Consider the following 27359-nt stretch of genomic DNA (forward strand, 5'->3'; position numbering starts at 1 on the left):
TTTTTTTTTTTTAAATAGCCATACATTGTGTTTTTCTGTGAAATTACACACTTCTAGACAGTCAAAGCCAGACGGTACATGAGACCATTAAAAAATTAGGACAATAAAGACCAAACAAACAAAAACTAAGTGAATAAAAAAAACTTCATCTGCATAGTATTCAAATAGCAAGGTTCCCAAATCAGTCTCAAGGTAACTGCTTTTTTTTTTTTTTTTTTAAATCATTTTATTCTTTGCACAACGGTACAGAGAAAATATACATTTGGAAAATGCAGTTCATGATGCATACTGTCTCATTCCTCTGAGGCTGAAGATGAGGCTTTCCCTTCAGCTGTGCTGAACATAAAAACACAAGCTGTGCAGTAGCTACAAGCCAAAAACAAAGTAAAAAATACAAAAAGGTGAAAGCTTTGATTGTGGCTTATTAAGACTTGCACAGATAAATAAAATCAATTTGGTGATGTTTACAACATATATTCTCTCCTTTAAACCACTGATTCTTTCATCATACTGAACAACAAAGTGGCTTATCAAACTGAAAAACCATCAGTAAATTATGGTCTTCAATCTACCATTTGACACCATTATCCTTTAAAATGAAATTTTTATATGTAACACTTACCACTTACAACCTAGTGTTGTTATTTAACAGTGTATTTTTATTTTTGATACACTTATAGAAACCACTCATGGCTGTCCTCAAATCAAACTGCTACATGTGCTAAGAACAGAGTACAGACAGATTTCACTGGGAATATGAGCAGCTGTATAAACCACAACGGTACTCCAAATGAGAAATGAATGAATATACCTCACTCACAGTTAACAAAACTAAGTACCAGAAAGTGAAAAAGTGTAACTGATGGTTAAGCTGTCATCAGTCAGTCGAAGTTTGCATTAAATGTAACAGCGAACAGTAATAAGGCAGATAACAGATGTGCGTGAAAAACGACGCCTTGTTGATATTGGCAGTTTGAGGTTTTTTTCTCTTTTATAAAAGTATAATTTTAAGGCTTCTAAGTCATTTACTGTATAGTAACATTCAGGACAAAAGTTGCAACAACGGTGACATAATGTGACTGACAGGAAATCATACTAGCCTGGTGTCTCCTTTTACTTTAGGATGGACTTAATGTAAAAAAAAAAACAAAAAAAAAAACACCTAGAAAATACGGATATACAACCATAGAGACTAATGTGTAAAAATACCCAAGTACCACAACTCATTATAACAAAAGGTACACCTTTTTACCAGTATGGCTCCTTATTTTTCTGAAATATTATTCACTGTTCACTGTAAAATCTCTAAACGCTGTCTTCTATTTTAGATGAAAACGATCATCAGAAAATGCTTCTGTGACCTGACACTTGTTTTTTTTTTGCCTTTACAGTGAATCAATAAACAATTGCAGACTTATGTTGGGTAAAGTCACCATTAACCTTCTGCCTGATGTCTTTGTTGACCATTTCAACAGTAATATTCAGAGGAGAACCAAGTGTTTCCCCACAACTGTGTCAAGTTAGAGAGAGAGAGAGAGAGAGAGAGAGAGAGAGAGAGAGAGAGAGAGAGAGAGAGAGAGAGAGAGAGAGAGAGAGAGAGAGAGAGAGAGAGAGAGAGAGAGAGAGAGAGAGAGAGAGAGAGAGAGAGAGAGAGAGAGAGAGAGAGAGAGAGAGAGAGAGAGAGAGAGAGAGAGAGAGAGAAAAAAAGACATCAATTTTTTACGCTAAGCCAACCATTCATCTACCCACTTGGCTCCCTCAGTGGCTTGCATACAAACACTTTGAGCTAATGCGGCCTGACGTGTCAAGCAGAGGAGATCAACAACACGGACAGGAAGAAGGTCGCTTAAATAAATACATCAGTAGTTCTAAGCAAGAAAAAGACACATCTTTCCATCATGATAAAAATACTTGAAACAAGCCTTGGCGCCAGTACAAGGAGGGCAAATTAACAATGTCTGTCATGGTTTTGTGGAGGAAAAATGACTCTTCATACCAAATTAGCCACTGTTGCTAGGCTTTGTGGTCCCTTTGCCTGTCATTAAAAGAAAAGAGGGTAATAAATACTTTACAAAGTGCATTTGGGATATATTCCTCATCATACTGCAGCGATTTCAACATGAAACCTGCAGCTCTTAACATATACAACCAGTTAAATAATTTCCAGTTGCTGGACTGTTTACTTAAGCTGCTTTCATTAGGGCTGCCCATTTAATTAAATCAGAGAATGATACTTTTTGCCAGGAAGCGAGATGCCACCACATCATTTTCAATGCAAAATTGATGTAACATTACCCTTAAAATCAACAGTCATGATTCAGGAAGCTTTTCCAGTTTCCTAAACCTGTTTACTGTCCCAAATCCAAATTAGGTTTTTAGTGCATTGCTCTTTTATGCTTAAAGGAAAAAATAATTATTGTAGAAATATATAGTGAGTTGTAGTGTATGGTATATGTCAAGGACACAGCAGTAGTCTTGCTTCATGATAAATAATCTCACCCCATTCACATAATAAGACATGAAGGCTGCAGGGGGAAAAAAAAAACTTAATATTGTTTTTATGTGCTATCATGTATCATCAATAAAGCAACTCTGATATGGAATAATATTTTATGCTGCATATTAGGACCCTTAAATTAAATAAAATGAAAGAATACATTGCCTTGAAAGTACTTTGAAACAGTCCAAAACAAAGTGAATGTGAAAAGTTGTATTTGCTACCTTTGACGTCAACACACACCGACACTGGCTGTAACAAAACTAGTCTGTGATCTGTCGGTCACGGTTTCACGATGTGCACAGATTCCAAGATCACGTCATTGTTCATGTCTTGTTAGTGTCAGGATGTATGCAAGACTTTTTGCTCCCACTTTGCAAATTTCACACACACAAGACATTGTTAAATGATAAAGTGAAACTCCAAAACAAACAGACTCGCAAATACCACAGAGAAATCTGCGTTTGACTTGTAATCAGCGATGACCGTGGCTTCGTCCATAGTCCCGGCCAAAGCCATAAGTCCTAAAGTTTCATTCATCCAAGACTTTTGTTATCAGTCTCATGTAAAAAAAAAACGCTCCGACGCCTGAGCTGCTTCAAGGCTTCCATGTAAAAAAAATGCCAACACTATGAAGAAGCCTGAGAAACATCATAGTCTATGATGAGCTGCTTGATGTAGGACAGTTTCTCATGGAGATATTCACACCGTTTCTTCTCTTCCCGGTAGCCTGGAAACTTCTGTGGAGAGAAAAGACCTTTACTTGAAAAGGGCGTTTACAAAAGCAGCAAAACTAACAGAAAATACCAGATGACGTGAAATATTTAAAATGATAAAGCAGAAACAGATGTGGTAACATTTTATAATCCCATAAAAGTGCATCTTATGAGCATGCTTCTACTATTTTTAATCTCTTCTGTTCACTCCATCTTGTGTAGTATTCTGGACGTCTTAAAACCTATTAAGTAAAGCCTCTTATCCATCAGACAAATTATAAAATCTATGCCGACAAACTGATATTTTATTATTTAAAGCCCAACACACCATATTTGTGTACATGTACAGTAATTATATGACTCAACCAAATGTCAGTGTGACTCACCTTTCGGTACTTGTTGTACTTTTCCAGTATTTGGTCTTCCATTATCTAAAATTGGACAAAACACAAATCATTAACTTGCTGCATGAAAGAGCTTTTATAAGCATGTGACACAAACACTATATAACAGGTTGTAGTTTTTACATACACAGTTTATTAATGTTTGATATAAACAAAGGCAGTAAAATGTCTGTTTACAGGTCTGCTGGACTACTCTACCTTATATTCTTTAGTGCCAGGGGACAGGTTTTTGATCTTAGATCCGAGTTGAACAAACATCTGAGTTATGGTGGCTATCCTGGAATGGAGGTCTTTGTATTCATCATACTCTGCACAGAAATCCTCCTGGTACCTCTGTCGCTGCTCCAAGTTCATTATGGTGCCGTACATACTACAGGGAAACACAATTATATTTTTTACAATTAATGCCTGTGATACCTTGTATTTGTTTTGGTCAATCACATCGATCACATGCAGCAAATTTAATACACCAATATCCTAATGCAAACATTACCCTGACTATAGATTTCCTTTTTTCCAATAGCCATTATCCTTCTATTTTCAAAGACAGGTAATTTCTTTTCTGTAGTACCCCATTTTGACACAAGATGGCAACATGAGGCTATGCTTTTGTACTACTTCTTTACTGATGTTACTTCAGTTCATACCACTGGACAAAATTATTACATTTTATTAGACCACTCAGCAACTTAACATTATCAATACCAAAAAAGAGAAGAAATAAAGAAAGAAAGCTGATTCTGTCTGTTGGGTTTTTGACTTAAAACAATTTCATCATTCTGTTGATGAAGGATTTAATGCTTGTGCTTAGAGAAGAAAAAAAAAAAAGCCAAACAGTTAAAGCAGAATAGTCACTCTATTCTCAACATGTATGATTAGTCTATTCATGCCAAATATGAAAAGGCAAGAATCACTCTGATGATACATTGCAACCATCACAAGAAAATAGCGTAAAATGGTGTTTACACTCACACCACATAATCTGGCTTCTCCTCAGAGGCCGCAGCTTTTGTGTTGTCAGGATCTGAGAGGGAAGATAAAGAAAATGACATTAGCGTGAATCAGTACAGTCATCTACATGACACTTAATCATTGTTTGAATGTTGAGCAATGTGTTTTTGTTTTGCTAAAAGCCACAGTGTGACTGTGTGCGTCTGCCTGGCCGTCTGTGCAGACTAGCTAAGAGCTTGTGGGTATCAGGAGACATCTCAGCTCAGAGACCCAAAGCACTGCTTGAGCTGTTGTTGAGTCAATCAGCCACATAACACATTGAGGACTCAGGAGAGTGAGCTTAAAGGAGCGAACACAGACACGGCTTATGAGATAATACAATACAAATGCACCAGTGGGCAGCGGAGCAAACAGCTGCTCAGAGTCTTAACACACAATAACATCTGGTCATCTGTGCAAAGCATGTGGTTAACTTGTTATTCTGCAGGCAAGTGCAGAGGAGAAACACAGAAACAGAAACACTTCAGACACATAATAACAAAAGAGTGTCTTGGAGGTGTGACTGCTGCCATAAAATGGATAAAAATAGTTCCAGAAGAAATACTGTCATCTGCAAACTTTCTCTAAGCCAGACTGCCACATAGACCACAATACTGCCCACTCGAAGAAGAATCCTCTCACTGTAATTTCAAATTATGACTAAAATGACACTAAAATTAATATGATTAACCAGACTTTTTAAAAAAAAATTTAAATTATTATTACCCTTGCAAGTGCTTTCTTTGTTAATGTTATTATTTCTATCATGATACAGCCATTCATGGTTTAACACTGTAGATCATCACATTTGATTATTTCTTCTTCCATTTGGAACTTCCGTATAAAACAATCACAATTAAACAATTCTGTCTCACCGTCACTTTTTTGAGGTGCATTCAGATGAGCAATAAAAATACTGTTGCAAACAGTTATTTGTGACAACGATAAAAAACATGTTATATGGCGCAATGGCCAAACAATGAACAAAATGAAAGTCAACACTTTGCTTAATATTTGATTATAATAGAGCCTTACTGTCAAGTTTGTCTCTGTTTTTCTTGAGATCAGGACTTCTCTCCATCCACTCGCTGCCCTGGTTGTCTTTTAACCTCTCCCGTTCCTTGTCTTTGTGCTTTTTAGATTTCTTTTTTTTGTGTTGGCTGTTGGCAAGCAGCTGGTGAGTGCAGTCAGAGTCGCTCTGTGGTATCTGGTGGACTTTGGATTCTTTCTCCCCAGGTGTGGTGGAGGTGCTTGATAGTTTGTGCATATGTGGAAAACCATTTGGGGCTCCCGGTAAACCATTTTTGCCTCCAGTATGGTTACATGTCCTTTGAAACTCAGTCTTCGTGTGGAAACTAGGGATGAGAGTAGGGGTTGCATTGTCTTGTCCTACTTTATTGTTCAAAGGTCCGTGTGCATTAGGTCGCTGTAGCAGCCCCTGATCCACAACTTTTTGTCTCTTGATGTCTAGTTTCTCCAGTGAGTCAAAAGGCACGGGGCGTTTCTGACAAAAAATACAATAAATAAATAATAATAATGAAATAAATACTATATCTATCTATCTATCTATCTATCTATCTATCTATCTATCTATCTATCTATCTATATCTATATATATATATCTATATCTATATATATATATATATATATATATATATATATATAGATATATATATATATATGATAAATAGTGGCTGGTAACTGTTTAAATCCTTAAGGGTTAATAAAATGATGTGCTACATTCACTTGGAGGTATATATTTACCATTGTAGGACTTTTTGTTGTGCTGTGATGCAGTGTTGTATCCTCTGGGGTTCTTTGTACTGATGTGTTTGCTTGAACGTTCCTTGATTGGTTGCTGATATGTGGCTGCAGCTTCCTGTTAAATACCAAGACCACCAATATTCAGACATTATAAAATAAAATGGTTATTTTACTGGAAAGTTATGGTGAGTGACAAGATAACTAGCAACACTGAGTATGAAAATGAACCAGGCAACTTCTGTTTCAAAGTGATTATTAGCTGTAGAAAGGATGAGACAGGAGACTGGAGCTATTTCCTGTCTAAATCTGTGAGAAGCAATCCTAAAGTACAACCACAAGAGTTTAGGTGGAATACGTCGTACATGTAGTACATTACTGTGTTTGTTGTATTGCTGTTTCTAACCCACCTGGTCAGCAGCCTGCTGATTAGCTGCCTCTCCTCATCACTGTAGCCTGGCCAGTCCCTCTGCACATGCTTGTAGAAGTCATCCCGCAGAAGATAGCTGCTGTCTTTGGGATTCACCTTTGCCACCTGAAATACAATAAAACAGATGATGTTAAACTATACTCATTATACACCAAATACAAGAACTGAAGAGTTATTTAATATTTCCACATTTCATATTAAGAATGTTTAGATGATTTTTAGCATCATTGGGCAAAATTTTCATATGAAGCTTTCAGAACACTTTAAATGATGTGATCGAACAAGGACACGACATGTACGTTTTTTTGGGGTGTAGAAAATCTACCTCTTGACAGTCAAATTTGGATGTTTTAAGAGATGTAGGGAGGTTAAATCAGTGATTGACAGCCAGAATTCACAATCACTGATCAGGCTCAAATGCTTGGAAAAGTGGCTTCATTTTTCATAATAACATAAAACTACGTCAGGTCATCTGTATTTATATGACTGAGAATAGAGAGCTGCAGAAAGAAGGTATATATTCTGAGATTATGTTCTTGTTACCTGATATCAGCTCCTGCAGTTTTATCTGGTCATAAATGCAATTTTTTGATAATAAGTGTTTGCCAGCAATTAGAGTTGCAATTTTAAAGGTCTAATGTGTGTATGGTGACAACATTGGATTTAGCAACTTCAAGTTTGTATGTTTCAGTTGAAAAAAATAAACCCTTTCAAAGTACTAAGGAATACGTGCATCTTTCTTGGTAGCTAAGCAAGTTGACTTTTTTACCATATTACCAAACCCCAAGTGATTATATCACGAAGCCACTAAATAAAAAAATCAATGTTGTACAAGCAGCCTCGTCAGTGTTGCTGCTGCTGAACAATGTTAATGCTCCTTCCTCATTTCTTATTCAGAATACATGTACTGCAGACAGATGAAGTGATGCTAATGTCATTATTATGCATGCATTGTCTGTCTTTGCTTAAGTGGAATAGATCAACTTTAAACACCGCAAATATAATGTTAAATAGATGCTCATTTAAGTTCAGTTCATTTTTTCTATTCTCATTATCACTGCCATCAGACTATAAAACACCTTGGTCAAATGAGTATAGTCTAAAAATATTAAAAGCAATAATACTAACAACAATAATAATAATAAGATTCAATGTAACAGAAATGGAGTTTTCAGCTATTTATGTCAAAGAGGAACTCTGCTCAAAGTGGTGTATCAACATTCCCGACACACAGTGGTTTATGCAAACTCTGCCTCTAGTCTTCTATTCATGTCTAAAAGGTGCAAGCTTTCTTTCTCACAGAGCTGTTAACCTCATCTCTCATCTAGTCAAACTGCTTTTCTCTGAGGACATCTATCTGTCTGAAGCCTCCTGACAATGCAGCTCGTCCCGCTGCAGCACAATCTCTGCAGAGACAATTACAGCGTTGGCCTAATTACATACATGCACTGGCACAAAAACCACATATATGCACACACATCCACAAGCAGGAGGGCCAGTAAATACACAAACATGCACACACACACACACACACACACACACAAATGCACGCATATGATGACGGTACAAGAACACAAACATCAGTTAGAACTTACTCAAAAATGTATACAGGTAAGTCACAGAAGTTAAATGTTTCTAAATTAAAGCATGACTGGTTCCAATTCCTCTCTGTACAAGATTACATGTTGGAAATCTTGAATATAGATTTCTACTTTATAGATCCTGGGTCACATGGGCTTTAAGATTTAGGATATCCCGCCAAAATGCAGCTTTTTTTGGAAAAAGTGATGCAGTATAGTACAAACTTTTTACTACCGTTGCAGAAGAGAGAGCACAGAGAGAGAGAGACCACAAAAAGTTTTATGAACAGTGGTGTGTGGTTGACTCCAAAGAGTACATATGGGTAAATTCATTACACAATGTGTTTATGACTGCCTGGGCTGACATAGTGTTTATATATTTCTCCCTGCTCAATAAGGTTTTCAACCGCAAAATGCAAGGGGTGATGGAAACAAACATACATGTGAGTGTACAACTGAAAAAGGCTTCAAATGGCGTGAGTGGGCGAAAACAAGCAAAGTGTGCTCAAAAAAACAAACAAACAAAAAAAAGATCTACTTATGGCAAAATGGGAATAGAAAAGAAAATAACATTTTTCTCAATTCCAATTTTTGCTTTTTTTTTTTTTTTTAATTTAATTATGAATAGCAGGATACAAGCAGTTTTCCGTTTACCGATTTTAAAACAAAAAACTGAATACGAATCCTTTTCCGTTTTTCATTATCAAAAGGAAAATAGAATGGCTGTGACGTACACGGACCCTCAGTGTTCTATCTGATAAGTGCAACTGTGTTTCGTAATATAATGCTTCCCATTGACGGATCTATCTGCAGTGCATGTAAATGCATACACAGACAATAGCTGTGCATACCTCCTCCAGTATGGCACCTAGATCAGCCTTGTCTTTAGGGCTAGATCTTTCTCGTTCCAACCACAGTAGCAGCTCTGGTTTCCTGTAGGGCTTGAGAGCCAGCAGGTGGACTATTCGCTCCCTCAGGGGCTTCTGGGATGGCGTGGCTGTTCCACTGTTCCGTCGGTTGTTGGTCGACTGTTTGAAGAAGCTGCTGTCTGATGCAGCCAGAGGAACTGGCCTCTTATGGAACTTAACAGATCGACCTGAATGCACAAAAAAAAGAATTAGTATCATAAAAAGATACTCGTGTATAAAACACCCCACTTGGTTTTTAACTTAGCAAATAGGTCAGATACCTCTGTTGGATAATTTCTGCAGTGAATAGCTTTGTTTCTTACACAATCATTATCTTAGTTTTGTTAGAGAGCATAAAGATTGAACAGTGTTTCAATGGAGAAAGGTCAAGTGGTCTGATGAGCCCAGACTGACCCTGTTCCAGAGTGATAGGTGCATCAGGGTGTGAAGAGAGGGAGATGATGTGATTACCCATCATGCCTAGTGTCAACAGTAAACTGTGGGGGTGCTGTTATGATCTGTTGTTGCTTTAGTTGATCAGATCTAGGTTTCAGCAATGTTGTTCCAAAAAATGACAGACATAAATGCTGTGACACTGCATGAGCTTATCAGAAAAATGCCACGATGCATGCTGTAATCAAAGTCAAAGGCTAAATACAACTAAAGCTAAATATTAGACTGCAGGATTTTCTTTGGCTAGGCTGTGTAATATGCATAAAATGTGTTGCTGTATATTTCATATCTCATCTGTCATAGCCAGACAGATCTGACTGAACCCATTATCTTCCAGGAATAGGTGAAAACTCTCCATCTTGTTTGTGTTTCTTTAAATCAATCATACTCGTCTTGGGGAGCACTGAGGCCAAGATTGAGCAACAGTGCCTTGGCAGTGTATCTCTGTGGAACATGGGAATGAGGTGTGCCCTGGCATTAAAATGGCTAAATCTGGCAAAACGAACATACCACAAAGAACCAGCTTGCACAAAACTTGCCTTTTTCAGCATGCAGTTTCTAGCTCTGAGGTTTCATTGTGTCATATAGCTAAGGGAACTTTGAAAACACACAGGCTTATGTATTTGTGAAGATCTGGCAAATTTTTGTGGATTATACAAAAACTTTACCTCTGTCAAGTGTGGATTTAAAATGACCTTTGAAATGGCCCCATTACAGGCCAATACTAATGTCCAGAAATAATGGATATAGTGGTGCAGTTGTAAATATGTAAATTAAACTTATTTATCTGTTAATAATGAATGAAATTAAATATTATGTTTGCTTTTTCCTCTGACCATTGCATTATGTATCTTAGTGGAAATAGTGGTTATTCTGTTTATATATTTGTAAATGTTTAAATAAAGTATTAATTGTTATAATTGGCTTGTGGCAAAATTATTCCAGACAACTCTCTGTAAGTCAGACCTACAAACAACGCAATTCTATTCTTTAAATGTTTGTGAGTAATCCACAAAATTTGACATTTATAGAGACTAAGCAACAAATAATCAACTTGTTGAGTCCTTGGCAAGAAAAAGCTGTGATATATCTACCATTTTCTCGTAGGTGGTCTAACAAAAGCAGTGAAAAGTGAAAGTGACAGATGAGAGTAACACAAAGGAAAGAGCCTGAATTTTAACCACGCTGCCTTTCTCAACCAGCCTACATGCTTTCTACACTGCACTGCTGTGAAAGCTGGTTCACTACAGTATATTTTATCACTTACATTATGTGCATGCTACCTGGCAGCGATTTGCCTTCAGAAGTATTTGCCCACTGGTCATTGCTCACATCCCTGCAGCAGGCAGGTGGGGCATGACAGAGCAGTGAAAGCCATCTCTGTGCTAATCCCATTATAGGTTAATCTGTGCTTTGAGGGTCAGCATGAGGCGGAGGTACAGAAAAAGACGGCTTTCCTTTCAACCACAAAACTACAGCTTGCCAAGATATAATGACTCTATGCTTTATCATCACCCCGCTTCCAGCAGTGAATCATGACAATAACACATTTTCAATTATGTAATAATTACAGTATGGCATGTAAAATGTGCGCTATATGGGTTTTGGCACGCCTGACAAAATATGCTATGTTTATGAACATGTCCTGAGGCTGAAGCAAGAATGTAGATCACACTGATTAGATACTTCCCAATGGGTGTAAATGTATAAGCAACCTTATACTGCAGGACCTAATGTTACACAATCGACACATTCTAAATTAGGTGTAAAGCGTTTGAGCTGTGCTGGAGTTCTGGCAGCACAACAAGAGGCAATAATACTTCTGCGACAAAGGTCATAGAAAGGAAGAAAAAATAAGGAAGAGACGTACACTAGATTGCATTTCTTATTTCTCCAATTTCAGTTTAGTTGCAAACCTCTAAGTAACCGTGATACAGTAGCAGAGAATAGTGATATATTTTCAGGGGAAATCAGGCATTTCTGCATATATTTCATACCTATTTAACCAGTCATATAAGACATATATTGACAGACTATGTTGTTACATGCAGGTAACATAATTTCTGTCATGTAATATTCCAGACATATGTCTCCGTCTCTTCTTACGAGAACTATTCATGTACAGAACAACAATCTGGCTTTCAATCTCATATTTGTTGCTACCAATAGAGAGTCCTAAACCTTAATTTGTATAAAACTTTTTTTTCAATGTATTAAGATTGAACCCACAACTCTTTCTGAAGCCAGATGTAATAAAAAAGAAGAAAAGAGAATTTGGCCTTAAAAATAAAAAAGTACAAGCGAAAAAAGGTTCAACATAACAAATATGAGAGACACCAACGAGCTTTTGGTTTTATTTCTATAATCAAAAAAATATGGCCTGCACATCTGGTTTTGTTAAACATAATAACATGAAAATATCTGGTTTTCAGCTTTAAGTAATAAATAGAGTAATGCTTTCTTATGTAAGGCAAAGACCACTATTACTTTTACGACTGCTATAATATTTCTATTTGTGTTTCTTCTGCGCTTTCTTTGTATTCACATCCAGTTTACTGAGCCCTTTCCAAACTCAAAGCTCTTCTGCCTTTTTTCCCATCAAAATCTGCAAATGCATCATCCTGTGCTCCAAAACAGACTTATCCTTACTTGGATGTGTGGCTCCAGGTTTGATCTCAATGGCAGAGCGGCTCCAGCTATCCTTCTCTACCTGAGACATCCTCTCCCGGGTCATCTGGTAGGAGTCGTCTGTGGCACACACTGTGATCTTGTCCTGGATGATACCCTGACCTTCCAGTTGCTCGCGACCATCACTGCAAAACAGCAATACACAGCTATTGAACTCCGAACACTGAAAAGATGTTTAGTTTTTGAGCTATCTCAGAGCAGCATACCAACCTGGATGGCATACAACATGCTGTGGCTTTGTGGTGGCAGCTGGCTAAGACAGGTCTATGTTTACTGTATGTTATGTCACAGTCTAGATATAGCTCTGCAGTCCGTTACATGTGAGAAAGCTAAATATCCTAGTCCAAAGCAGGACGGAGCCTGTAAATAACTACAGGATTAACCTGGCTGTTAATAATACAAATAATCTTAGACAAAGTTTCATAGCAGAACCTGTATTAATGCTGTAAATAAAGCAACGATTTATAGTTTCTTGCTGAAAAAATGGGAGCCTTTCCACCCTACCTCCTCCTAATCTAATATTAATTTTCACAACATGACAGCTGATCATTTCTGCTCTTTATCTGCTGCATATAAAAAACCAATGTGTAGGCAGAGAGAGCACAGTCCTGCCTTTAAACTGTTATGCTGTTGCTCTTGGCTGCAGCCGCTGACTGGAATCAAAAACTGGGTTTAGCCGAGACCACAGGACCACAGGAGGTAGCAACAGTGCATAGCCCTCAGTTTCCAAGCTTATCCACTCAATAAACAAGGCATCACAGGTCTCAGTAATGAGAGGGTCAGACCAGAAATATACAGGAAATTACAATTGCCCTATCCTGTGTGGGATAAGCTGTGTGCTAACTGTCTCTCATGATGCATTTAGTCATGAAAAATAATCCTTGATAAAAGATTTCTATTCACTGAAGACTTACTTATGTTTTATGAAATTATTAAATATGTGGCAAAATCTGCTGCAAATCAGTATGGAAAACAAGGATTTTGGTGTAGAAAAAGCACATTAATAAAACAAATATAAGCACTGCTTCAGTCCACACCTCGAAACATATTGATGGATGCAGTCGAAGCTGGCTTGAGGCTGGTCTTTGCTGTCACTTGATAAGTAAAAGGAGAAGACACGAAGAGCAGAAGGTGACTCTGGTGTGGGAGCTGGAATCTTGATGTACTGGAAATAAAACAGATCAGAAAAAACAAAAAAGAAAACCAGGAAACGCAATTAAAACATATGCAAACACTTACAGGTTTGATGCATCCATATTATGACTTCTGTCAAGTATGTGGAGGCTTTTCCTTCCTAATTTACAACCAAGGTTTGTACAATATCGCTCTGGCTTTTATTTCACAACTTCAAATATCTGTACTTGGTAAACTTTTCTGTTAACTATAATTTATCAAGAGTTGTTTAAACGCTATACATGTGTATTTACAGGCTGTTACAGGTTATTTACATAAACATTCAACTAAAAGTTAACTTAATGGTTTTATTATGTCACCATGCAGTTGTGTTAACGTGTTAATGTTTTCCTGAGATGTTCTAACCATTCAAGCTGTCAACATATTTATCTACTCAGCAGATCTCAGAAACACACACTCATGCCAAATCAACTGTAGCCAAGATTGCAGCCACGAACACATGGTTTTTGTAATCATCATAAATCAGAGAAGTTTTTTTTTAAAAAAATAATATACAGTGCTGATCGGAAAGACAGAACACTGAGAAAAATAGTTAAGAGGTCTAAAAAGAACAGTTCACTTTATAAAACAGCAAGTCCAAACAATCTGACAACATGTTATCAACAAGAAAAGCACTGTTGAAGGAGTCAATGCCACACTGAATATTTTACAACTTAAAACTTATCCTGGCTGTCAAACTGAGAAATTCAAGGTTACTGTTAACACAAATGAATAGTCTTCAAATTACTATGACCACCAGCAGCAAATGGAGTTAAGCCGTATTTTCTATTTTCCAAATTTAAAATTATATTATTTACTACAGTCTGATCTTTATCATAATTCATTCTCATTCTTGCTGCCGTTTTCTTTTCACTGGCAAAAAAGGTAATACAAACAGAAACCAGTTTATGACAGTGTGTACAACAAATTTAGGATCTTGTTCACACAAGCAGTTATAATCCCTTTCACTTCACTACAAACTGTGGACACAATGCAGATGTTTTAACCCAAAGCACTTTCATTTTGATTTTTGAGCTGGGGAGAAATTTTCCCTATTGAAAAATAATTTTAGGAAAAGAATTGTTGAACAGCAAACTGCCTCTTGCTTCATCTTTGGCAACACATGGCTCACAAACAGCCAAAGTATTGTGAATGAATTTGTGCAACTTTAAATGAACCTCTTTGGATAAACTGTGTGTTTTTCAGTCACTCGTCTTAGGTGTCCGTGAGATCTCCTGGCACATTTGCTGAAGCACAACAGAGCCAAGGCTGCAAACTCCAGGGCAGACAAATGCATACACACCCAGAGAGACATATAATAACAGATCAGAAAAAGTCAGGATCAGAAAAAAGCTGGGATCTACACGGATTTGACCACTGAAAAAATGTAATTATATGTTTACTAAAAACAGACTTTTGAAATACTTTACTCAGAGCTTCAACTTCCAGATCAGCTCAGTCTCCCGTGACTACTTTTAGCAGATTTTATTGTCAGTCCAGCTAGTCAGGAGTTACGCCGGTGTACACAGTAACTTAAAACATAATGTGCCCGTACTTAAAAAACCTCGGCCTTCAGTCAATACCAAAGTTTTTGCAAAAACGGATGGACAGACAGACAACAAACTGATGACAGTACGCTGTGGCAAAGGCCAAGGGTAAAAAGTGTTAACTTGTAGATCAAAAACATGCAAAATACTATCCTTAATTGGTTCAGAAGTTTCACAGCAATTCCATTCTCCATGAAACAGGCTGCACTGACATTTTTTGGAGAGGGACACAGTGTCAAGTGTAAATTGACCCTTTAAGTGCCATAGATGCAATATTGTGAAAAGCAACATAACTGAATGAAACAGACAGCTTTTTGAAATTTCAATATTAAAATTTATACATATATCTATATATATATATATCTATATCTATATATATATCTATCTATCTATCTATCTATCTATATATATATATATATATATATATATATAAATTTATAAAAATTCTGGCACCTACAGGGTTAACATGGGGGAAACCTTTCCTTTTTGCTGCCACATAACACTGGGCTACAGGTTATCAAATCTGATGACTGACCACCCTCTTTGCATGTGTATCCACATAATAATGGGCAGTACAATCTAAAATGTACACAACTGTTTCATATTTGCATTTGATTTATAAATAATTTAACAGCTAACTGAACTCTTAATCTTGTAGACTCAAAAAAATATGGAGCAGTTTCTGTCCGTTTTCTCATAAAGGCAATGAACATGTATTTTAACTTAATCAAAACTCATTTTCAAAAAGGCTGACCCATTGCTTGTGTGTTGTCACTTCAAGTGCTATTGACATAATTGTGCAACAAAGGAACAAACGTTGGCTCTGTTTTCTTATCAGTCTGCTGCACATGTCTACACAGGCTTTCCCCAGGAATGTATACACACTGTATGCAGCTGAGTACAAATAGCAGTGAAAGATAGAAACCAGCTTAGACAAAGAAGCACAGGTGGATCTCCTCATTTTGTTAGTCGATATAAGTAAACAATCTGCAGACAGTCATCAGCAAAGCAGCATTGCTTTGTATTTATGTTCATGTGTTTTTACTTTTTATTAAACTTAATGGCTGTGGGATTCAAAGCGCTGGTCAGACAAAATAAGTGATCTGAGGACATTGGCCTCTGTTCAATAGATGGGACAGATGTTGAATAGCGCTGCCACTTCAAGTGAAATCCGTCACATTAAGTGTGTTTTCTGGGTGGCATTTGGACAGCATGAAGGTCTATTATAAGGAAGTGAAACAGACTGTTGCCTTTTCAGAGAAAGGTTACCTAAGGGTAGAATCTGCATAACTTGATAATAAAAGTAACACTTATGCAATTTAGTGTCCTGACCTGTGTTTTTAGTCTTGCTTTTTTACCCATTTAACAATTTTATGTTTGTGAAGCCTTTTTTTTTTTTTTTTACCATGTTCTAAGAAAAATGCCAAATAAATTACCAAATAAACTTACTTATTGGACTGGTGCTTACGTCCAACCTTGAAACCCTCTCTGAGTTTGAAAACACAAGGTTTCACTGGAGTTTTTTTTTTTTTTTTTTTTTTTTTTTTAATCAGGCTTCGATGCTGGAAAGTGTGTGAGGTCACACATATTCATTCAAGGATGCCTGGATGTGTTGCTGATGCAATGTGCTTGTGGGTGAAAATTTGACGTTTCAACTTAGAGCCGAGATGTTATACTCATTAAAGCAACTTCCATTTTTTAAACAAAGCCTGTGCTGTTCTCAAGAATTAAATGCAAACACATGATTCGGTGAGTGAGGAAAACTTCAGAGGGCACTGCCTCCAATCTTCCTCCACAATAACAAAATTTAATAATTCATGGAGTGTGTTTATTGAATTTTGCTGTGTGCACTCACAGGATTCCAGCTGTTTTGAATGCCCTGTCATGCATTGCACAGGAGCACTCGCTGGCATTTGGCTGCAGTGACGACTGTTCATATAAAGTCCACAGGCAGACCTCTAGACCCCCGCTGTGCAAACTACAACCAGCACTCTCATTCCCAGCTGAGGGGCCAGGGTGGAACTCTAGCACACACTCCTGAGAGGCACACATGGCAATACACACCCAGGGAACCGCTCCTACAAAGGACTTGGCACATAAGAATTCAACTGACCATGAATAATGAAATATTTATTATCTTCCTTTCAAGTAAAATATTCAGAGAATCTGTGGTTTGTCTGATCTGCACAGTTCTTGATAAAACAAACAAACAATACAAGTCCTCAAAACAAAGTCTTTCAGGGTCAAGAGTAAAGCTATTAATTAATTATTAAATACAATATAAACTTCCCTGCTCTTATGAGTGACCTCTGACCTCAGTAATGCTCACTGACCCCCAGAGGCCACAAGGTGAAGGTCAACCTTGAGGAGCCAAGTCTGAGACACATTTGTTTTCATTTTCCCTTGATGCCTGCTCAGTTCACACAAGCTGGTCTGTCTGTCTCTGTCTCTCTCTCTGTCTCTCTCTCTCTCTCTCTCTCTCTCTCACCCTCCATGTTTATGCTGCTAGGACTCTTTCCTTTCACGTAAAACAAATCCGACTTCACAAAGAAAGTCCTATTTTTCCTCAAGAAATATCCTTGTCAGATTCTGGGAAAACTGCACTAAAATAATGCAACATTTGTGAATCCATCAATGACTATATTTACATGCAAATTTTACAGTATATTTCACTAATATTCACAAATTGCTACAGCATATTCCATTGGATGTTCTCATTTAAGTATTTACAGGACCATGCACACCAAGAACAACAGCTCTAAGTATAACTCTGTTCCAAATCAACTGGATGGTGCACACCACAGTGACATTACAGAATACTATTGTTGGTAAAAAAGCGGATGAAAAATTCCCCATCTTATGCTAAGAGCTTTGTGGATAAATGACAAAAAGTATGTGTCAGCTTCAAGTTCGTGCTCTGCACCCAAATGTCCCGGTGATCAGTTTTCAGTTTGGGCTTTGACACAGCTGACGCACAAGCATGGGTTTGGTACCACTGTTTACAGAATGTTATCACGTTATCAGTAGTGTGGATGCTCACAGCGTTATCATTTGTGGTGTAGACAGCCCTTAACACATGTTGAATATGCTGATATGATTCTGTTTATGGAACATTCCTACAGCCCATCTCAATCAGAGTTTTCTGCCACATTTTATGACATACAGCCTTCTGCTTTTTCTGCTCTGTGCATTGTACGCCAATCAGTTACAGAACAGTTTGCAGGACTGATGTAGATGCACAACTAAAACAAAAACCTTTTTTAGTAGGTGAAAAAACCCCATCCACATTAAAATATCTTATCTTATATCATTGATGTATCTTGCAAAAAATCTATTTTTCTCTACATTCACATGTAAACAAAGATTTTTAAAAACATTATCTAGAGTAAAGTTATATCTGTGTGTTCAGGGATCACACCCCATTTTGCGAAGGTCTATTATTATAACAAACAACCACCCAGAAACATAAAATCCAAGTGTACAGATCAGTACATAACCTGCAGTATATCAAGGTCAGTCCAAATACCTTTGAGAGTTGGACCAGCCTAATGTTATGGAGAAATCCAAAACCTGGACCAACACTGAATGTAACTTAAGTTTAACCCTTGATGTATCGTTCCTGCTAAACTCCAGATTTAAGCCTCTGTGTATGCTACATTCAATTTTAACTGCAGTGTCCACAGTTTTTAGTCCGTCAGAAACAATTATTTGTCAGAGCGTTAGAACCAGTTTGTATCTTTTTTTTTTTAATGTGTGATGTCAGAGATATTTTGTAAAATTTAAGGTTGTATGGACATAATTATTTTAAAAAAATAGAGAATGAAAAGATCCATTTAGAAAAAACTTGTTTGTGTGGACAGGGCATTAAATAGTTTGAACATCATGAAAGACTTGGATATCAACAGGTTTTCGTATATGTGTAACACAAATGCTGAGTTTATCAAGAAGATAGCACCACAGTCCAAAAGAGAAAACACAATAGAACTGTACCCATCTCCTTGTGTTACGCCAACTCATATGTCCATTTCTGAAGAACTTTTCTCCATTTTGACTACACTAAGTGAGGACAGCTCTCTCTCTGTTTGTCACATGTAGAAATCAGTGCACATCCATTCCCGGAGGCCGTGCCTTACTAATCGCGTTATAAATTAGGCTGAAGAAATGTGAAGACATTTCAACTTTTCACCCCATCAGTATTACGTAAGAGAACACTGCAGCAGGAGATCAGTGCTTTGATGACTTGTAACCTACAGCTCTTATGTTTTTTGAGTTGAAGACTAACCCTGTCAGAAAACCAGAAATACTAGAATGTGCAGCGGTAATGTGGCTGCACGTTTACACTTAAATCTGAGTCTGTATGCCTACATGTGAGTCCATGAGTGTGTGGATCAGTAAAAACATCTGTATTTTGTTTTCTTTCATGTTCTTCACAGCGTCTATTCCAGGGAAAACAACAAAACATTTAAAGCTGCATGGTAAAATGTGGTGTCTCCTCTTGAAATGCTGCAAACTGTGTTTACTGCAAAGGGAACATAGACTCTCTTTGCCAGTCTTCATAAAATCATGTCAGGACTTGAAACTTCACTATGCACTACTACCTGAGTACTGGGAAAACGGATAAAATAATGATTTACTTCTTATCTGTATAGGGTTACATGATTGACAGATGTATTACTTTAATTGCAAGAAACGTTCAAACAATTAAAGAAAAGGAAATTAGAGATACCAGTGTTTAATGTGCTATGGTTATTGGTTTATTTCCAACAGTGTTTACATCTTGCTTCACCCTAATCTCTGGGAATTTAAGTGCAAACAAACTTAACTTAAAATACTGACAAATACTAACTTAATTGGTTAGTAGATGATTGAGTTACACTTACTTTTGTATTGGCCTTAATTCTGAAAACCATGGAAATCATGATTTAGACATTAACAAAGGGTCATAATCACTGCATGTATGTTACCTTTTGCATTAATCCCACACAAGGTTATCACCTCATTGCATCCCCTCAGGTCTATGAACAGTATTGCCACTTTCAGATATTAAAAAAATTAGGAAAAAAAAAAAAACAACAAAAGTTTTGACACAATACAAGTTAATACTCAAACTATGTGTGGTGACACTATCTTAATGAGCCACAGTTCACTCCAAACTGTCATAAATGTCTCCACACACTGAAGATGTAGATGGGAAAGGCCCATTTTCCTGGCTCTATCAAACTATAAAGTCGATTAGAACAAAAACTGTGAGAGACTGCTGTCGGTGAGCAGGGCTTATGTTTCCTGCTAGCTTTTGGTTGAATGTGGGGTCTGGGTGTAGATCTCATGCAGGCTATTGTTTCCACATCCTCTGCTGCCTGAGTAATGGCCTTCTGAAAACAGGCCGTCTTTTGTTCTGGCCTCCTCCGCTCCAGAGTGGGATGCCATGGCACTGCTTCCCCTTTCTGGTTGATAGGAGGAGAGGGAGGAGGTGCAGGAGGAGGAGGAGGTAGTGAAACCTGTCGCCACCACCACTGTCTGTTATCAGCAGGAGGCAAGTCACTCTGGACTGGGTGTTAATGCAAACTCTGTGTTGTATGTGTGGCTGTGTTAATTCAGCGTGAGCAAAGAGAGGCTCTGCTCCAGCTCCTCTCACTGGGGCGTAATCAGCATTAATGCCACTCATAAGACTGAGGTGGGAGAAAGGCCAAAGTCTAGCTATCAGCCAAACATCTCTGCCAGTCACTTCGATACACGCAAACACATGCACGTTTAAGCAGCCAGACAGCCCTTCAACCACCGCCCTCATCCTCACCACACATCAGTAAACACTACTTCTCATCATCTCATCACAAACAAAAGAGACGAATCGTTCCCAGGGCCACAAGTTGACACATGCCATTTAAGACAAGTCCCCTCCACAAAGGAGGATAGCCATACAAAACAGCACAATGTGCGTCTGTGTCTCTGGCCAAGTAGAGAGAAAGAGAGGGAGACAGAGATGAGGGGCAACAGTGAGGGAGAAGAATATACAAAGAGAGAAAACAGAGATTTTGTGTATTTTATGCAGCTATGTTTTTATGATCCCGCAGTCAATCAGTCAAGGCTTGCAGCTACACAGTGCTTTCTCTTTAGCGGAGCTCCACATGCTGGCACAGGGTGATTAATGTGGCTGCCTTGAGTGGGAGACAGTGCATGTAATCAAGCCCCAGCCTGTAATCACCTTCTATTCCTTTTCATTTGCAATTTCACAGAGGGACAGAACCGCTGCCAGCACTGCAAGCTCCAGTACTGCGTGAAGGATGGGAAGGCTGGGTATGTTGGAGAGGATGCAGGATTCGAGGGGTGCTGTGCCACAAGCATCCCCTGAGGTTTCCCACTCTGATGCCAACAACGATACGTCTCTGGCAGGTGCCTCAGGCCCAAACTGTCAGCTCCAACAAATTGTGGGATACCATGCCCAACCAGAGCCCCTCCTTTCACCCACCCCCCAGGCTAGGTGGGATCTTCCACAGAGCACTGTTTCCAGACACTCAGAGCCATACCATGACACATGTGTTGGGTAGAAACAAGTGCCCTTTTATGCCTCATTAGCTTATGGTGTGGATTTTCACATGAGGGAATTAGACTGGACTCGTTCCTCGGCGAGCCAAGATGTGTTCCATATCTCCAAGCTGCTTAATCAGACAGAGGACGCATTCTTCAGAGCTGTCGTGCCGCTGGACCTCAGAGTCCACTTGTGTCCGCCTTACACTCGCACGCGTGCTAAATAAATATGTGATAAAGGCTGCGCAAAAGACTTTCATCCTAGGTTTAGCCACCAGTGTTTAAAACATCATAATCCCTCAACAACTTTCTCTTTGTTGGTCCACTGGTTAATGTGATTTAAACTCACATTTGTAGCAAGTGACATACATGAGATTTAGAAAAATACACTAAAAGCTCTTTTTAAGATGTGAAAGTATTTAGGCAAATTCTTATTAGCCTTCAAAACATGCACAAGTTTAGACTCGATCCTTACATTGCTTTAGATATTTCAATTTCAGCATAATGTTTTCAAGAACTCCACTCTTAACTTTGGTCACGTGTGTCACTGTTTTCCATTTTAGTTTTCACTCCATTAGATCCACAGCATGGATCATTTTTGACACAAAGAAAGCCTCAGGGCAGGCCATAACACATCTGGACCGACTGTAACACAGTAGGCTGGAAAACTCGATTCATTTTGGGTGATCCATGCAGGGTGAAAACACAGAGCCTGCATTCCCCCACTCATTGTCATTCAAATCAGAGGAGACAACACACAATCAGAGGGGACTCTGGGGATCTGAGTATAGGCAGCTTAAACACACAGACAGACAGAAACAAAAAACCTAGACACAGATAGAAAAAGCAGTGCCAAAAAAATCCCCTTATTCTCGTGCTGTCTCGTACACACAAGTAGGCTAAACCAAACAAACAAACACACCACACACAGAGGGTCCTTGGGGGATTCACTACATCCCGGTCAGGCTAAAGACTACCTCACAATGGGCAGAGGGGGCAGGACAGGAAAAAGGAGGTGGGAAATGAATAAATCATGGCTTAAGGCCACACATGACATGGCGTAAATACACACACCAAGATCTACAAAGAACAACATTATGGAGGAACACCATTGGAAATTTACCATCTTTTACTTTATTACAAATCTAATAATTGTTTTACTTAACAGCTACAACAAGCAAATTAACATGGGTACTGTCTTGTCTTAATTTCTTCTGTTTCATTATCACTGTTTGTACCTGTTATGTCTATTCTATGTACTTCAGGGGCAATGGAAAAAGCAGTTAAATTCCTTGTATGGTATGTGTACACATACCTGGCAAATAAAGCTGATTTTAAAAACAACATCAACTGAACTGTATGTAACCGTAAAAATCTAGGAGGGATGATTTCTTTTAGCTCTTTTTTCTTCTTTAAGTTAGTAATTCCAGTTAAGAAGACTAATATTTGCCATGACCCACTATCAGACTAACATACTGCCAATACCCATAGTTAGTAAAAATGTTAGATTGTGCGTCTCTGATGAATGCATGCACAATCTGTAATATTTTTCACACACACCACTTTGATCTTTTTTCATTACACACACACGAAAGAGGGGGACTCTAAGCTGGGAATAGGATGAGAAAATTAGCAGGCCAGAGTTCATGTCATCTGCATAGCTATTACTGCACCAAAAGTGTGCCAGAGCTACACACACACGTACAAAAACACACATTCATGAATGTCTGAGTCAGGTAGACAGGGAAAGCTAGAGCAAACTGAAGTCATGATGCCTCATGTTGTAATCAGAAGCATTACAGCTCCTATAATTATATCTAAACATTCATTTGGCTAATAACTTTAGCTCCTGTGCCATATATATATATATATATATATATATATATATATATATAGTGAAGGTATGTGAAATTGCCTGCAATCTCTTAGCCATTAAACTAACACCAAAAGTCCAACAGTGCTGCAGTATAAAACCTCAGCTATGCCAAGGCTAAGACTCAGGTTTCTAAACATGCTACACACTACAAAATAATAACTAATGGCTTCAATATGGCATGATATAGCTGCATGCAACATTAACATAACTCTTCACTGATCCAGGATAAATACTGCTTATCTTTAGTTTTTTGCAAAGTTAAAACTACCACGTTTCAGTTACAATAATTTAGTTATAGTAATGAAGTGAATCTGTACAATAGTTTTACATTTATTTCTGTGTATGTCCTATGTTTTACTGGATTTAAAGATGATGAGCTCAACACACACACACACACACACACACACACACACACACACACAGGAAAAAAAAGAAAAACAGCTGATGACAAACTGCCCTCACCTCTAACACCTGACCCAGAGTCTTGGGGTATTATAGCCGCTTGTGCAGCTTATTCTGAGACGAGGTAGAGAATGACTAAGAGTAAAGCACATTGACACACCACAAAACCTTTTAAAGTCCAAACCTGAAGCACACAATCACAAAACTCAGCACCACTCAACTCATTTTGTCAAGCCAGGAAGGGGGGTTGCCATTCTTTCAAAGCAGCTCATGCAATTAGCATCGACTAAAAAGTAGTGTATTCCCCGGGGATGTTGCTGCTCCTGACTTTATTAAAATCATGAATAGTTCAGACTACATAATGCAGATTATGATTCAGAACTTATGAACCCAACAGCATTCAGGCTAATGGTTTAAAAACATGCATTCAACACACACAAAATGATCCACAATTAAAGAATGTTTTTCTAGATGAGAACAAGGTGCTCAAGGCTAATCTCTGTCTCTTTTAGCGTCTCATTTCACTCATGATAACTCTCTCCCCATTGTTGACTCTGTCAGTGTGTGTGCCTGTGCGTACTTCTCCTTCCCTCCCCTCTTTTTCCCAGCGCCGCTCGCTGACCTAACAAAGCCTCTCCACACTCACCAGCCTGACCCAGTAACCTGCATGCCTCCTATCTGCTGGAGACGACAGCTATAAGCTCCCATCTGAGAGCTCTGGAGGCTCCGGCTGCAGCAGTACGGAGGGCCATGGGTGTCAACAGGCTTTTGTGATCAAGAAAAGCTCCTAAGCTAGTGGAATTCAGAAAATTATTTGGATTATATTGTTGTTTTAGGGACCCTCAGCTCTAACTTCCTTAAAATTGCACAAAACTGTACATTAGTTAATACTGTGCCCTTATGTATATAGTTTTTTTTTCTTCTTATTTTGCTTTTCTTATATTTTTCAAATAATATCTTGTATTTATAATTTACTAGAGACAACATCGAACACCAAAGAATTCCTTGTATGTGTTTATGTAATTGGTGAATAAAGATGATTCTGATCAATAGCAGCATGTTGGTATCAACTGAAGTCCATGCAAACAAAAGAGCTGCAGCCTGAACTACAGTAGTACAATAGCATTTTAAACAAATAAGTGTCTCCAAAGCAGCTTTATAACAAGATTACATTTTATATATAAAAACTGAAGCAACTTACCCCTTGATTTCCTTTGAAACAAATGGATGGTTCACATGGTAAAGATCCCTGATGCCAGAGAAAGACAGAAAAAAATGCATTTGTTGTGGGAATACAATCACTAACCAGAAACTGTAGCATAATTAGTTTAGTAAATTCAATACTCCTGTAATCTTTTTAAATGCAAATTAAAGTTATACAATCAATAAAACCTGCCTCTACTGGAACTAATTAGGAAACAAACTAGGCTATTAGATAACAAGACAGACTGTTTATTCTTTGCTGTTCTTTGATGCACAAGGAAGCTTTCCCAGAAACAGCTGAAGGACTTGTCTTTCCCGACAATCACAGGGTTCAGTCCTGGTATGTATGCAGCCCTGTAGCCAAAGGATTCATGGGTAACTCCGAAGTAATTGTAAACTTGCTCGTGCGGCGCTCATTTATTTATTTATGCCTCACGAGACTGTACGGTTGGACGTTGTAGGAAAAAAAAAAGCTAAGAAAAGCTACAAAGCTAAGAAATAAAAGAACACTATTAACACTATTTAGCTTTGAGTGAGTTTTCATGAAGACAAACTGAACAGGCGACAACTTTGACAAGTGGAAGTGTGAATTCATCTCCACATACAAACACACACACACAAACACAGAGACGGTGAAAATGTACCTTGAGGTTCTGGTAAGCCTCCAAAGCTCGGATAGCCGTGTCCGTGAGCTTGACATGGTACAGCGTCCTGTTAGGGCTGTTTTTGTTATTTTTTCCACAGGAGAGCCCATAGTGGTGCTCTTGTCTGAGCGAAGCCATCGCTGGCTTTTCCTCCAGTCTAGCAGTTAAAGCTGCTTTCCTCTCAGTTCAGCACCGTCTCTGCTGCGTCACTGAGTGGGAGGAGCCACGGGGACACGAGCAGCGTGGGGCTCTGCGCGTGTATATATAGGCTACTTGTTTCTTTCTTTATTTTAACCCTGCCTTTATTTGTTTTAGTTATGTGTTCTTTTTGATCCTAAATCATTTTCATCATGTGATTATACGCTCTTAAATTAGAACTATTTTTGTCGTGACTTTCATTTTCCCCCCCACTATATTTAACCCTTTCTGAGTGATTTATTGCTATTAATCATTTTATCCACTTTATTTTCTTATATTTAATTAACTGTGGGAAATTACTTTAAGTTCAGGGGCCACATACAGCCCAATATGATCTTAAGCGGCGCAGACCAGTAAAATAACAGTCAAAAAAGTAAAATTGCATTACGAAAATGTTTACATCTACAAATTGTCCTTTTAAAAAATGTGAATAACATGAGCAACCTGAAATTTCTTAAGGAAAATAAGTGAAATTTTAACAGTATTATGCCTCAGCTTAACATTTCCACGTGTGCATTACAGATTGCAGTGGATCTACAAAGGCACAAAACATTTACTAACAGAAATTATTTTGTTCAAATTCCAGTTACTGTTCCTAAGACATTTCAGGTTGATCATATTTGTTCAGGTTATTAAACAAGAAAAAAAAAAAAAAAATTGGAGTGACTTCCCAATGAATTTTCTCTGTATTTAATCTTCCCTGAGTGATTTATTGCAACACAAGAAGTCTGTTTGTTTACATATCAAACCAATAAGTCACTTGGGCCTTTTCAGAAATTTTGTCGCAAAGTGCATTGTGGGAATGGGAATTCCAGACAGTCGCAGCAGCAACAAACACAGAAACAACAAGCAATGAAACCATGCCTGCTACCGGTGTATGGAAGGAATCACTGTAAGACAATTGTCATCTTACAGTATGGGGTGTGTGATCATGAAAGACAATACTTAGACATCAGTTTCATGGCATTTTTGGAACATGTCATTGTGTAGGCTTATCATACATGTACTGTAAGGAGCAAGTGAGCGGTGAGGGCCCGGCCATACCCTGTGTGCTTGCGACGCATGTATAATAAGCCTACACAATGGCATATTCCGAAAACACCATGAAACTGATGTCTACGTATTGTTTTTCATGATCACACACCCCGTATTACAAGATGACATTTGACTTACAGTGATTCCTTCCATTTTTTCTGACCTGGTAGCAGACAGGGTTTCGTTGCTTGTTGTCTCCATGTTTGTTGCTGCATGGAATTCACATTCCCACAATGCACTTCCCAACAACATTTCCACAAAGGCCCGAATAATGTATCGGTTTGGTATGTAAACAAACAGACTGCATATGAAGGAGTCATCTTCGAAGT

At 38.1% G+C, this 27359-nt stretch overlaps 1 protein-coding gene across 1 annotated transcript; it reads right to left on the bottom strand.

The window, feature by feature from the left end:
* Positions 1 to 1896: 1896 nt before the first annotated feature.
* On the bottom strand, positions 1897 to 25974 carry LOC115411448 (RNA polymerase II elongation factor ELL2-like). Its single transcript, XM_030123577.1, has 12 exons — positions 25798 to 25974; positions 25152 to 25199; positions 13465 to 13592; positions 12389 to 12552; positions 9230 to 9474; positions 6779 to 6903; positions 6372 to 6486; positions 5643 to 6111; positions 4590 to 4641; positions 3816 to 3987; positions 3600 to 3644; positions 1897 to 3237 (listed from the first exon to the last, which is right to left on the bottom strand). The coding sequence occupies exons 1-12, from the start codon at positions 25933 to 25935 to the stop codon at positions 3127 to 3129; spliced, it is 1812 nt and encodes a 603-aa protein (XP_029979437.1). The 5' UTR covers positions 25936 to 25974; the 3' UTR covers positions 1897 to 3126.
* Between the last annotated feature and the right edge of the window lie 1385 nt (positions 25975 to 27359).

The sequence above is a fragment of the Sphaeramia orbicularis genome, chromosome 3, assembly GCF_902148855.1.
Source record: "Sphaeramia orbicularis chromosome 3, fSphaOr1.1, whole genome shotgun sequence".
Classification (NCBI taxonomy): Eukaryota; Metazoa; Chordata; class Actinopteri; order Kurtiformes; family Apogonidae; genus Sphaeramia; species Sphaeramia orbicularis.